The sequence below is a fragment of the Ascochyta rabiei genome, chromosome 7 (assembly GCF_004011695.2).
Source record: "Ascochyta rabiei chromosome 7, complete sequence".
Taxonomy (NCBI): domain Eukaryota; kingdom Fungi; phylum Ascomycota; class Dothideomycetes; order Pleosporales; family Didymellaceae; genus Ascochyta; species Ascochyta rabiei.
This window is the reverse complement of record NC_082411.1, coordinates 1,439,552-1,452,404: the sequence shown is the minus strand read 5'-3', so window position 1 is coordinate 1,452,404 and position 12,853 is coordinate 1,439,552. Positions and strand designations below refer to the sequence as shown.

Sequence of the window (12,853 nt, the reverse complement as noted above, 5' to 3'; positions counted from 1 at the left end):
CTCACACCACTCCATACCACGGCACTCTTGGACCCAGCCAACTATCAATCTCCCTCCCACCGCCTCTTCCCCCTCCGCCCTCTTCATAAAAACCACACCCCACCACAATGGCCGACCCAACACCATCAGACTACACCTACACCCCACCCACGACCTCTAGCCCCCCACCCCCCTCACCAGGAAGCGCCAACATCTCGATCCGAGAATACATCTACCACCTCCCGCACCCCCTCCCGGCCGGGACCCCCGTACCCTACACGCCCGGCCTCCCGCTCATCAACCCCCTCCAGCTGCCCCCACACCCCTTCGAACCCACCTCGACCCTCGTCCTCACCACGCCGGGGAGATGGTTCATCGACATCCGCTACCTCAAGCCCCAACACCCACAGGAGTCAGCCCTGCCTAACCGCGGCGAGACCGCACGGCTGGAATGGGCGTTCGCGGGTCGTTCGTCCTCGACGGTGTCGCCGGCGTCGCCGCACGCCACGTACGGCGTCGTCGGGCACTCGGTGTGGACGCACTGGGTAGATTCGCGGGTCCGGGCGGGCGACGAAGCCGAGCTGGACGAGGGCGACATGTACGCCGTGTCCGCGTCGCGAACGGTGGAATGCGGAGTAGCGTTCCACCCAGCGCTGGGCCGCGTCGCGAACCACGAGGAGGGTTGGGTCGACGTGAGCGTGCGCAGCGCAGGCGCAGGCGCACGCTCAAAGTCCAGCGTCCTCCTGCGGCACGAAAACGCAGCCACGCGGTCCCGCGGCGTCGTGCTGCGCGTCGGTCAGCTATGCCAGGCGCTCCTCGTGGATGGGGACCGTGTCTCGACGGAGCGCTGGGAGTTCAATCGTGCTGGCCAGAGCGCCGTCGCTGGCCATGGCCTGGACTTGGACACCACCACCACCGCCGCTGCGGGAAAAGAAAATACCTGGCTCCGCACAGCGCGCACAGGCTCCTCGTTCCTGCCCTGCACCGCGACGTTCCGGCCGCAGACGCTGCAGGTGGGCGGTACGGTCAAGTGCGCTGGGGTGGAGTGGGTCGTGGAGGAGGTGTGGGAGTGGGTGTAGACCTCGAAAAGTGAATTGGCTATTTGTTCAATGTTCGTTTTGGTGAGAAGCGGTGAGGTGAGTGGGGGTGTGTACGGCAGGGTTGAGTGGGTGTGTACGGCAGGGTTGAGAAGGACATGTATGCAAGGGAGCGAGAGCGAGAGACGTTGGCAGAGCGTTGACTGAGTGGTATTTCATCTCCATGTGACGGAGTGGATGTAACGATACGAGAATCCAGCACGCGACGACGCGGCGATTTCACGAGGCGAGGAGTTCTGTGAAGAGGATGGGTTGTATACCGATTCCATACAGCAGGGAGAAGAAATGACACAGCAGCCGTGGTTGCACATGATCGAATTGAACATGGCTACCAGCGAGACCAAATTAGCAGAACTACAACACCTCGCCTAACTAACTATCATGCCCCCACCCGCCCTGCGCTCCCCCTACTAGCCCGCTCCCACTCCCACTCGACAGCGCCCTCGCGACCTGGAAGCCCTGAGATAGCAACCCCACCGCGTTGTGCACGCCCGCATGGCCTGTACTGACTGTTCCCGGCATGGGCGGATCAGCAGGACGATCGATAACGCCCCGCATCATCTCCTCGCTCGCCTCGCCCTGGTACCTGTCCAGCGCGAGTCGTCGAATGGCCGTGCTCCAGCGGTCAAGGTACTGCTCCTCGGAGACGGTGGTGTAGACCTTCTGCCCGTTGGCGGAGATGCTGAACGGCCACTCTGCGCGCACGACGGCGTAGCGCTTCGTCGTGGCCCACAGCAGCGGCCAGGTGAACAGCCACAGGAAGGTCAGGTAGAAGAGCCAGCAGATCCACTTTGTGTTGCGCCACGTGTTGACGCGGTGCGAGGTGTAGATGTCGGTGTTTTCGTCCTCCACCGGGAAGGTGATGCTGATGTGGCCCCGGTAGTTTGTGCTGCGGATGAGCCCCTCGAAGCGGTTGCGGACATGGGTTTCGTCGAGCCCTGTGACGGCCTTCCGCAGGCGGAAGATGCGCAGCGCGGATGTCGAGGCGCAGAAGCGGTGGCACCACTCTGTCAGAGTCGGTGCTGGGGTGCTGAGCTCGATGTCTTGTACGACGCCGGGCGCGCGCTTCTTGAGGATGGTGCCGCGGTGGGTTTTCTCGCCGTTGGAGGCGGTGACCAGATTCATGGTCGAGGTGTCTGCAGCAGAAAAGTTGGGGTGCAGGTAGGGGGAGATGTTGAGAACGATGCGGAAGTCGGTGATGTCGTGTGTCTCCCTTTTGTCGCCGCGCTTCGTAGTCTCTTTGTGAGAGCCCATGATGTATATCAACGGTACTGGAGCGGTCGCGGCGAAGGAGTGGAGCGCGGCCTCGAGGAAGACGGGGTCGCTGTCGTAGCGTGCGTCCATGTATGTCGACGTCGAGCATACCTGAGGCTTGCCGTTGCGGAAGGACGGCGAGCCATGGTCAGTGCGGGTGGTGGGTGGTGGCGTGTGTCGAATGGGTGCTCGTGGAGCGGCGGCGTCGGCTTCGCTGTCGGCGTACGAGGGAGGCAGGCCAGGTAGGTCAGATATCTCGGGTGCATCGTCGTACGTGTAGTCGTCGGGCGTGGTGTGCAGGGAGACGGAGTCTGGGTCGTCGCGGTATTCTGGTGGGGGAGCTGCCTTGCCCATGGTGCTGGTGAAGGGCTGTGCAGTGCGGTGTGACGGCAGCAAAGGATGACAGTATGACAGTATGACAGTGTGACAGTATGACAGTGTGACAGCAAGAAAGGCATGAAACAACGAGAGAGACAACACGAGAACGGAAAGGAGAATGGGGGCTTAGCCTCTTATGCTTACTTTACGGTCGCCAGTGAGACTCGCGTCGTGGGGGAGGCTGTTTTAGGAGCCAACAGGCAACCACCTACCTCTCGGCGTTCTCACGGCGGGTACATGTGCTTTGAGACGTCCTGAGGTACATTGCAAACTTTGAATCTCACTGCGAACACGATCAGATGAGACCAACCACTTTGCTGCCCCCTGCAACCGGTGTCGTGTTGCTCGTGCTTGTGTTGTAGCCCGAGATGCAAGTGCCAGACCTCGCAAGAGAGATGCGCTAAGATAAGCTTAACGTGGTACCCAAAATTCTGGAGCGCGACGCGAACTGGGATCACGATACGAGTCACAGCGAACCTTGTGCCAACCTCACACCTGTGAAGCCTAGGTGGACGGCTTGGAAATCTGATAGCTGATAGCTGATAGCTGATAGCTGACAGCTGGCGAAGCTGGCCTCTCTCACCCCAGTTTTGCGCGTCTTGGGTGCCCGCCGACAGCTCCCAATATTTTCTCGCGGGTTATGGGCTACCCGTAGCTCTTGCTCTCCCAGTCGCAACCTTCCTATCTCGCGCCAGATGACATCCACCGACGCTGCCATGGCTGAGTCACAAGCCAAGACGATTGACGCAGCACCTGAAGTAGGGCAGAACATCAGCCACGAGGGGAAAGAGTACACTACGATCAAGGAGGGACTGGCGCACATCCTCGTACCCCACGACACACCTACATCGACCGACCCACGCATGTCCAAGGAAGACACACAGAAGCAGCAGGTCTTCTACAACCCCATTCAGCAGTTTAACCGCGACCTGAGCGTGCTTGCGATCAAAACATTTGGGCTCGATTCGATACAGAGGAAGCAGGATAGACGTGCGAAACAGTTGAAGAGAGGGCCCAAGAAGCACAAGGGCCAAGGGAAAGGCGCAGTGGAGGAGGAGACGGCAGCTGGAGACGAGGAGGCCACCTTGAAGCGCAAGCTGGCAGAAGGCGAGGCAGACGACAGCGCTGCGCCTGCAAAGAAGCAAAAGCTCGCAGGGAATGGAGACACGGCAGAAGTGGCCGAGGCAGCACCAGCGCACGACGGGCAAGAAGCTACTTCAAAAGGACCCACACCGTGGAGAGCACCGTTTACCATACTCGACGCTCTCTCTGCAACTGGTCTGAGAGCTTTGCGTTATGCGAAAGAGATTCCTTTCGCGACATCCATCACGTCCAACGACATGTCGAAGAGTGCCGTGGAATCGATCAAGCTCAACGTAAAGCACAACAAGCTGGAAGACACCATCAAGCCCAACAGGGGTAACGCCATAGCGTACATGTACAGCTACTGCGACCAGAAGGGCTACGACGTGATTGACCTGGACCCGTACGGCACAGCAGCACCTTTCATCGACTCGGCCATCCAGGCGATCGACGACGACGGCTTGCTTTGCGTCACCTGTACAGATTCCGCCATCTTCGCGTCACATGGCTACCTAGAGAAGACGTATTCGCAATATGGCGGCCTACCCTTCAAGGGCGAGTCCTGCCACGAGGGAGGTCTGCGGCTGGTTCTTCATGCTATTGCATCGTCAGCTGCACGCTATGGTATGGCGATAGAGCCTTTGCTGTCTCTCTCCATTGACTACTACCTCCGAGTGTTTGTACGAGTGCGCAAAGCTCCCAACGACGTGAAGCTCCTCGCTGGCAAGACGATGCTTGTTTACTCTTGTGACAACGGCTGCGGCGCGTGGACAACGCAGTTCCTCGCGCGTAACAAGGTCACAAAGAACAAGAACGGCGACCCATTCTACAAGCATGGGTTCGCCGCAGGTCCTTCGGCAGATGAGCACTGCAGACACTGCGGGACGAAGACGCACGTTGTCGGACCCATGTACGGTGGTCCCCTGCACAATGTAGGATTCATCGAGAGAGTGCTCGCGCAGCTGAACGAGGTTGATCGCGAGACGTACCCTACCATGGACAGGATAGAGGGTATGCTTCGCACAGCTATGGAGGAGATCACGTTCGGGGTCAAGCCAAAGAAGGAGAACAGAGCGCAGGTCCTTGACCCTCTCGTTCCCAAGTCTGACCCTGCGAAGGTGGATCACCACCCGTTCTTCTTCATCCCCAGCTCGGTCTCCCGGGTCGTGCACTGCTCTGCGCCACCGACTGCAGCCCTGCGCGGCGCGCTCCGACACGCTGGCTTCCGGGTGACAATGAGCCACTGCAAGCCTGGGTCGATCAAGACGGATGCGTCTTGGACAGACATCTGGCACGTTATGACAGAATGGATCCGCCAGAAAGCGCCCCTCGCGAATCCTCTCAAGGAGCACACTGCAGGCCGCGCAATCATGTCGAAACCGGTGCTGCATGCTGAGGAGCGCAACGGCGCAGGGGAGGACGTCACCAGCGTGGCAGAGTCGACGGCGCAGCATGGGGAAAGCGCTGATGTCGAGATGGGAGACACAGAGAGGACTTGGCGAGCCTCGTACTTGGGCACGAAGTTCCCAGTCAAGTTTGACGAGACGCTGGGCAGAGATGCCGACAGAGGCAAGTACGTCCGCTATCAGCTTGCACCGCGAGAGAACTGGGGCCCCATGTCGCGGGCAAAGTGAGGCACCACTAAGCAGGCGCGCTACTGAAAGCTTCGTCATGACCGTTGGCGGACTGTCAGTCCTCAACGCCGGACTGAGAGGCGATCAGGGACGGCAGAGACGGAGGCGCGTCCTGGACATGTGGTTGACAGTGGAATGAATACTAGCAGATCGCCATTGAAAGTGTGCCCGCTTGCTCAGCTTCTTATAAATGTTTGTCGCCATCGTCTCGTAACTACGCGACTTGGTAGCTACTAGGTATGGGCAATGCGCTAACACGATGGAGATGGGGAACTAACACGATAGAGATGTGAGAGCTAACACGATGGAGATGGGGAACTAACACGATGGAGATGTGAGAGCTAACACGATGGAGACGTGAGAGCCAACACAATCGAGAGGTGAGAGCCAACACAATCGAGAGGTGAGAGCCAACACAATCGAGAGGTGAGAGAAATACGCGCATCTTACATCATGGATGGACGAGCGATGCTCGCAGCTTAGGTAAACCAGCACGCCGGGCCACTTGCCTGGGCCGTCAGAAGCACACGGCGCACAAGGTGAAGGAAGGAGTCGGATACCTGGATCATGATGGTGCGACGGGCTGTGCGATCAATCAGCCCAGGGTCTGATATTGACAAGCAAAATTTGTTGCACGGGGCCATGGGGGTGTGGGGAGCTCGCCGCATCGGTACCTGCAGGCTTTGCGGCAGCAAGAGAGACGGCTGATGAGACGTACAGCGCTCCGCGGAAGAGAAGACTGCTGCTGTGGAATGGCTCACGTAAGCTGCGTATGGTGGCGCATCGGTCGGCACGGGAGCGCTAGAGCTCCAAAGAGTCCAAACTCGCGTCAACTCGACCGTGTCAGACCGACGTCACAACAAACACGGACGCGGACTCGGCAGAGAGCGACGCATCCTGGCCACCACGCGTTCGCGCAGACGCCCGGGCCACTCTGCAGCTCCGGCAGGCATGCTGCTGCTGCTGTGATTGGCTCGTGCTGCTCTTTGCCATGTCCCAACGCCTGCGATGCGCATGTCATTGTCCAGCTTTTCGATGCCTGCAAGATCCAATTCCTCATTGAGATGGTCATGAAGTCATTGGCACTAGACGCTTTGCACCAATTTCTCTGCTGTCATTGTTGGTCAGTGAGTGGTCAGTGAGTGGTCGGTGAGTGATGGCGAGGTGATGCGCTCAGCGAGCTGCCTCTGTATATATTCAATTCACGCGCCCGCCCTTCACTTCACTCCCTTCATCCTCACCCACAGCCAGTCTCCAAGCCAAGATGCTCTCCAAGGCCATCTTCAGCACTGCGCTGCTCTCAGCGCTCGCCGCAGCCGCACCCAAGCCCCAGGTTGCTGGCTACACTGACGCCGATGCTTCGTTCTCGGTCGAGTTCCCTACTGGCACACCTGCTACCAGCTTCGGCCCTGACTCCCAGGTCGCTGCTCAGCCCACACAGCCTGGCTCGGCTCCCCCTCGCATCAGCGCCGACCCCACCGGTGCTACCAGCCACGGCCCCTTCTCTGGTACCCCCACCACCACCGGAGCCGCAAAGGCACCTGCCACCCTCGGTGCTGCCATTGCACCTGGTCCCCCCAACCCTACTGCCACCTACTACAACACTGATGGCTCGCCTCAGAACCCCATGCCCGCCCCCTACACCCCGGCTGGTGGTCTCGGCACCAACGGCTCTGAGCCTCGCTACATGGTGAACTCTGACTTTGACTACGAGTCCATCCAACTTGGTCTCTACCAGGAGTGGATTGAGCTTGACCTGTTCAACAACGGTCTTGCCGTCTTCTCGGACCAGGACTTCATCGACGCTGGTCTCACTGCTGAGGACCGCGCCTACATTGCCTTTATGGCAGTCCAGGAGTCGGGCCACGCTACCCTCCTCTCCAACATGCTTGGCGAGACGGCCGCTCCCCAGTGCACATACGACTACCCCTTCCGCACGGTCCGCGAGTTCATCGACTTCAACCAGAAGCTTACCCGCTGGGGCGAGTCTGGTGTCTGGGGCTTCATCAACCACCTCGACTCCCGCGAGGTTGGTCAGCTCCTTGCTCAGTCCATCGCCACCGAGGCCCGCCAGCAGATGTCTTTCCGCCAGATGCTTGGTCTCCACCCCATGCCCGTCTGGTTCGAGACTGGTATTCCCCAGTCCTGGGCCTGGACCTACCTGGCTCCCTACATCAGTTCTTGCCCCGAGAACACAACGGTAAGCATGTGCCGCACCGGCCACCTAATCTTGAGTTAACATATGTCACAGCGTCTGGCATGGGCCAACTACCCTGCGCTTCACGTGGTCAACCAACCCAACCCCAATCGCTTTTCCCCAAATGACACCAAACCCTACGAAGTCACTGGTAACCGCACTGGAGACCCTTCCGACTCCACCATCCCCCCTGACGAGAGTTGCGTAAATCTCAATGTCACTGGATATGGCTGCGGACCGGCAATCAGCAGAAATCGATCGGAACCACTGAGCTTCCCCGGCAAGCGTGTTGACTTGAGTTGGGATGCACCAGGTCAGCTAGTAGGACCAAACAACTCCTATGTGACTGCTGTTGGCAATCTCGCTGGAGCTCCCCAGTTTGTCGCGTGGGCTGCCCAGCTCAATTTGACTTACACTCCGCTCACCCTCACCGGAAACAATACCGGTTACACATACCAGCCTGCATCTGAGGTGTACCAGGGTGATCCTGCGGCCAACGATACCATGTTCATTGCTCTAACCGACACTGACATGTTCCTAACTCCCTTCAACCTGAGCATGATCAACCCCCACGTTGTCGCTCTCGGTCTCTACCAGGCTGGTTAAGCGCCGCGCTTGACTGCTGCACGAAACAGAGATGTATTTGTACATGACATAGCGCCAGCGCGCTCTTAATTATAGGGAGGAACACACGACGGCTGTTCGTAATGATAGTAATGATATCCACATTCAACACGAACAAACATTGTGCATACCCTCTTACCACCCCCGTTCATGGCTCCCACCACCTGAATCCTACCCTCTTTCTGCACACAGACCTCCATCTCCACATCCTCCATCCAAACTATCCGCACACGCACAACCCCATCCTCCAAAAACACAAAGCATGCTTTTCCCATCCCACGTCCGTCTCTACGCGCGACACGTTTGCAAGTGATATCAAGATTAGCGGGCAATGTACTCCACCAGGGTTGCTTCTCAAGTCACTAATGCTTTGGATGACGTTGAGTCGCGTACACAAGCACGCAGGAAGAAGAGACAAAGCCCTGTTCAAGGACGGTGGCTGTGGTGCAGGAGGTTACAAGTCGATGCTGAGCGATCGATATGCTCTGTTGGGAGATTTAGCCAAGCTAGGAAAGTCGCTCGCGGATGTCCATCAATTGCGATGACGACTTGCAAGACTGACAGCCTCGCAGAATTGAGAACGGACCTAAATTCCAATCTTGACGTTGGCTACAAGGCAATGCAAATTGGAGAATACCCTCTCCAAGTCTTTCTGTCGCCAAACAATTTCTTCCTCGGGGCATTCTAATCGTTTCGAAACAGAGACACGCCTCCAGCGGTGGCGTTTCTGGCGCACACATTAGGCAGTGGTTCAATCCACTTCAACGATCGACCGTCTCGGACTAAATATGTCATGATTCGGAGTTCTTCGACAGTTAGAGCGGGGCATCTGAACCGTCGATGAATCGGGTCCCAGACTTGTCCGTTGACATCCACTACAATGATATTTGGTGAATTTTGTCTGTACCAATCAAGAGGGCGGCGAGGGTGGCTGATTGGCCTGCAGAAGATGACTCTCCCCACACACAGCAGTAACCCTCAAAGGTAGGGTAGATCAGTCAGCTTCCTTTGCAGCGCTTTGTTGCTACGTACTCTTGCCTTGTGAGTGGATGCGTTAAACCCCTTTCATTGAGAGCTTCGATTTTGTCCCTACCGAGTCCTACTTGCCACCAAAGGCTGCAAGGCTTCCCAATCCGGATGGTGCAGTCAAACTTTGCCAAATATTACGCTACACCTACAGGGCGTGCAAGGACGCATGAAAACGCAATGCACGACGCGGTGAACGCTTATCATAGGAGGGTCGCGCCAAGCCGGAGTGAGCTGGGTGACGCATTCGGATAAAAAAGCCAGAGCACCTATAGTATAAGGCGTCAAGCGGACCGCACCGCAACGGCCGCTACCGGTGTTCTCGACGCCTGACTACGTAAGTATTGCTTGTAGGGAACGCCTTCATCACGGCCCGCGAGAGGACCAACAAATCGGAAATACGACAAAATGGATCCGGCAACAAACCCAGCAGTGCATGTCCGCCCAACAACCGATGGACAGGCACTTGAAGAGCCAGAGGAAGTGTGGGATGGATTGGTGCGAACGGTATCTCGACTGACTGGCCGATCCAGGCGAGAGAGCCACGGGGAGAAATACGCACAGGCAGGGGATGATGACGGGATCACACCTCACCAGCGGACAAGACCAGAGCGAGAGAAACGCGGTGAGACGATAGATGAGGAAGTTGCGAGCCAAATCGATCGAGATACCTTTCCAGAAGGTGGCGTGCGCGCATGGCTCGTCGTACTAGCAGCGTGGCTCCTTCTCTTTCCGTCTTTCGGCTTCATGGTCTCCATAGGTACACTGCAAGACTACTGGGGCCAGCATCAGCTCGCAGATATGACAGCCAGTACGATCGGATGGATACCGTCGGTATTTGTGTACCTTTCGCTTGCTCTAGGGCTGTTCGTTGGCCCGCTGTTCGACCGTTACGGACCTCGCTGGATTGCGCTATGCGGCAGTATTGGTGAGCTGATCATGATCTTCTTGCTCGCCGAGTGTAAGACGTTCTGGCAGATGATGCTATGCTGCGGGATTCTTGGGGGCATTGCAGGCGCGCTGTTGACTACCACCAGCTTGGCGGCTGTGGCGCACTGGTTCAAGGAAAGGCGAGGACTGACCCAAGGTATCGCCATGATGGGCTCGAGCTGTGGTGGTCTCGTCATTCCGCTCGTGCTCAAGACTACACTACCCATGTACGGTTATGCCTGGTCGCTTCGCATACTTGGCTTTATGTTCTTATTTTGCTTCATCGTTGGCAACATCCTCATCAAAGCACGCCTTCCACCTTCGGCAGAGGCGAGGAAGAAGGCCATCGTATCGCTGTCTATCTACTCCGACCTACGCTTGAGCCTGTTTACTGTCAGTGTCTTTGGTTTCGAGGTGGTCCTCTTCGGTGCTCTGGGTATCCTACCGACCTACGCAACCTTATCCACGAAGTTCTCTGCAGATACTGGGTTCTACCTCATTGCTATCCTCAACGGCGTTTCTTGCCTCGGTCGCATCCTTCCAGGCTACGCCGCTGACAAGATCGGCCGCTTCAACACTCTTGCTATCATGATCCTCTTCACTCTGATCTTCATGCTCGTTCTCTGGCTCCCATTTGGGTCAACTTCCCTTCCCGCTCTCTACGCCTTCTCCGCCCTTTTCGGATTTGGAACAGGTAGCTGGATGGCACTGACGCCGGCGTGTATCGGGCAGCTCTGCAGAGCCGAGGAGTTTGGAAGGTATTACGGTTCGATTTACTTCCTAGCGAGCCTGGCTACGCTGGTCTGTATTCCGATCAGTGGCGAGCTAGTCGAGAGGGTTGGACCGCAGGCTATGGTGGGCTTCTTCTGCGCAATTCTTGCGCTGAGCATGGTCTCGTTCTTGTTCAGTCGATGGGCGTGCTTGGGAAGGCAGTGGACTGTCAAGGTCAAGGTATAGCAGTTTTCTGGTACTGTTCAATGCACATCCGATAGGATATGATGATTCGCTTCTCCACGGACCACGAGGATGATCAGTACGCATCGTTGATTGCTGTCTAACATTTCTTACCCGGGCTCGTCTGTGGCATCGTGGATCCAGCGTTGTGGGACGATGAAGGCTGGTCGAGGTGCAACGAGAAGCCATGAGAATGCGTGATTGGGGTGGCGCCGTGCCAAGTAGAGCCGAACTTGGCGTGGTGAAAGTAATGTTGTGACACTCCAAACCCTGGTCGTACTACACGCTTGCCACCACGCGACATGAAGCAGCATACTTGTAAGCTGATAGCGTATATTTCAGAATGCTAGACTGATGTGTTCTCGAATGTTGAGCGAGACAAATTGTTGCGAGTTGCGTAAGGCTGAAGAGCTGAAGATCTGTGCATGGTGCTCTGCACTCAATGCGTAGCTTACGAGGTTGCCATTGGACGGAATTGTGGTCCAGTCCATGGCCAGTATTTGTGGCTGCAGCCCAACACAACAAGAGCCTATCGCTTAATTAACTTTGAATCCAAAGCTCAAAAGCAATAGATGGCGCACGAATATACATCGGCGAGCTTGCACGCTGCCACCTCTTGCGGTTTATAATCGCTCGACCCGTTCGTGCTGGCCTACTTGGTATTCATCTGAGATTCAAGTCACACGACACTGCATACAACCGAACTCGTCTCGTTCTACCCTCGATACTCATTTGGAGCTTTGCTCCTGATGGCGACCACTACTATTGCACAGGGCGGTTGTCGGGGCGATACCTCGATCTACAACCGAAACGGCCTGACCGTCCCATTCAAGAACCTATGTGGGAAGGATATCCAGAAGGTGGTCGACTTCCTCGACCCAACAGATGAGCTCACATGGTCCGACTGTCTCGACAGCTGCGTTATGAAAGCACCGCTGTGCTACGGCTTCGACTTCACACCACATGGTACAACCGACTTTAGCTGTTGGCTCATGAACGCCAGTTTTGCAGAGAGCGATGCGAAAACTCAGACATATACAGTCGACGCAGCAATGGTGGACCCTGACTTGGTATCTGAGCTCTCAAGTGACTGTCGAACTCTGGGGCTACAGGGTTGTTTCCAGGAGAATGGCCAGTTGGGTGCAGCTGCGTCCACTAGCGGACTTTCAACAGGAGCAAAAGCAGGGATCGGGGCGGGCATTGGAGCTGTGGTACTGATTGCCATTCTTGTCGTTATATTCTGCGTGCTCAAGCGACAGAGACGCAAGGATAAAGATATCAATCCGTCTGTATACCAGAGTACGAATGGGAAGATGGTCGAGAAACATTCTCATCCGCAGGGAGTTGTTGAGCTCCAGGCCCATCAGTATGGCCCGTACGGATCCCCAGAGCTAGCAGGCTCCTCACCACCCGAAAATGCATTTGCTTTCGCGCCGCAGGAGCTTGTGTACGAGATCGACGGAATCACTCGATATGAGAAATGATCAAAAACATGACAAGTTCTTGAAGGGGTCTTTGTTCTTGTCAGAACTGCAAATCTTTCGCTATGCGTTTTGGGTGAGCGTATTCGACTGACCTCACTCGACACAGTGATCCACGTTGGATACATCGCCTTATCTTGTCGGCATTGTCCTAGCCGCAAAAGCCGAGACATCGACCATTTGGAAGCCTGATCTTTCCAGACTGTGAACTGGGGT

The 12,853-nt window shown here is 56.7% G+C and overlaps 6 protein-coding genes across 6 annotated transcripts, besides 4 other annotated features; 5 read left to right on the top strand and 1 right to left on the bottom strand.

Annotated features, from left to right (window-relative positions):
* Positions 1 to 107: 107 nt before the first annotated feature.
* Positions 108 to 1,058, top strand: EKO05_0005045 (uncharacterized protein; the record flags this gene model as incomplete). Its single annotated transcript, XM_038945724.1, has 1 exon — positions 108 to 1,058. The coding sequence occupies one exon, from the start codon at positions 108 to 110 to the stop codon at positions 1,056 to 1,058; it is 951 nt and encodes a 316-aa protein (XP_038799587.1).
* Positions 1,059 to 1,448: 390 nt separating this feature from the next.
* Positions 1,449 to 2,684, bottom strand: EKO05_0005044 (uncharacterized protein; the record flags this gene model as incomplete). Its single annotated transcript, XM_038945723.1, has 1 exon — positions 1,449 to 2,684. The coding sequence occupies one exon, from the start codon at positions 2,682 to 2,684 to the stop codon at positions 1,449 to 1,451; it is 1,236 nt and encodes a 411-aa protein (XP_038799586.1).
* Positions 1,478 to 1,509: a tandem repeat.
* A 45-nt stretch (positions 2,685 to 2,729) lies between the features above and the next one.
* Positions 2,730 to 2,776: a tandem repeat.
* A 457-nt stretch (positions 2,777 to 3,233) lies between these two features.
* Positions 3,234 to 3,271: a tandem repeat.
* A 132-nt stretch (positions 3,272 to 3,403) lies between these two features.
* EKO05_0005043 (Methylamine--glutamate N-methyltransferase) lies at positions 3,404 to 5,425 on the top strand (the record flags this gene model as incomplete). Its single annotated transcript, XM_038945722.1, has 1 exon — positions 3,404 to 5,425. The coding sequence occupies one exon, from the start codon at positions 3,404 to 3,406 to the stop codon at positions 5,423 to 5,425; it is 2,022 nt and encodes a 673-aa protein (XP_038799585.1).
* A 278-nt stretch (positions 5,426 to 5,703) lies between these two features.
* Positions 5,704 to 5,788: a tandem repeat.
* Positions 5,789 to 6,689: 901 nt separating this feature from the next.
* On the top strand, positions 6,690 to 8,228 carry EKO05_0005042 (uncharacterized protein; the record flags this gene model as incomplete). The annotated part of the gene is made up of 2 exons (XM_038939371.1): positions 6,690 to 7,625; positions 7,677 to 8,228. The coding sequence occupies 2 exons, from the start codon at positions 6,690 to 6,692 to the stop codon at positions 8,226 to 8,228; spliced, it is 1,488 nt and encodes a 495-aa protein (XP_038799584.1).
* Positions 8,229 to 9,680: 1,452 nt separating this feature from the next.
* On the top strand, positions 9,681 to 11,159 carry EKO05_0005041 (uncharacterized protein; the record flags this gene model as incomplete). The annotated part of the gene is made up of 1 exon (XM_038945721.1): positions 9,681 to 11,159. The coding sequence occupies one exon, from the start codon at positions 9,681 to 9,683 to the stop codon at positions 11,157 to 11,159; it is 1,479 nt and encodes a 492-aa protein (XP_038799583.1).
* A 746-nt stretch (positions 11,160 to 11,905) lies between these two features.
* On the top strand, positions 11,906 to 12,640 carry EKO05_0005040 (uncharacterized protein; the record flags this gene model as incomplete). The annotated part of the gene is made up of 1 exon (XM_038945720.1): positions 11,906 to 12,640. The coding sequence occupies one exon, from the start codon at positions 11,906 to 11,908 to the stop codon at positions 12,638 to 12,640; it is 735 nt and encodes a 244-aa protein (XP_038799582.1).
* Between the last annotated feature and the right edge of the window lie 213 nt (positions 12,641 to 12,853).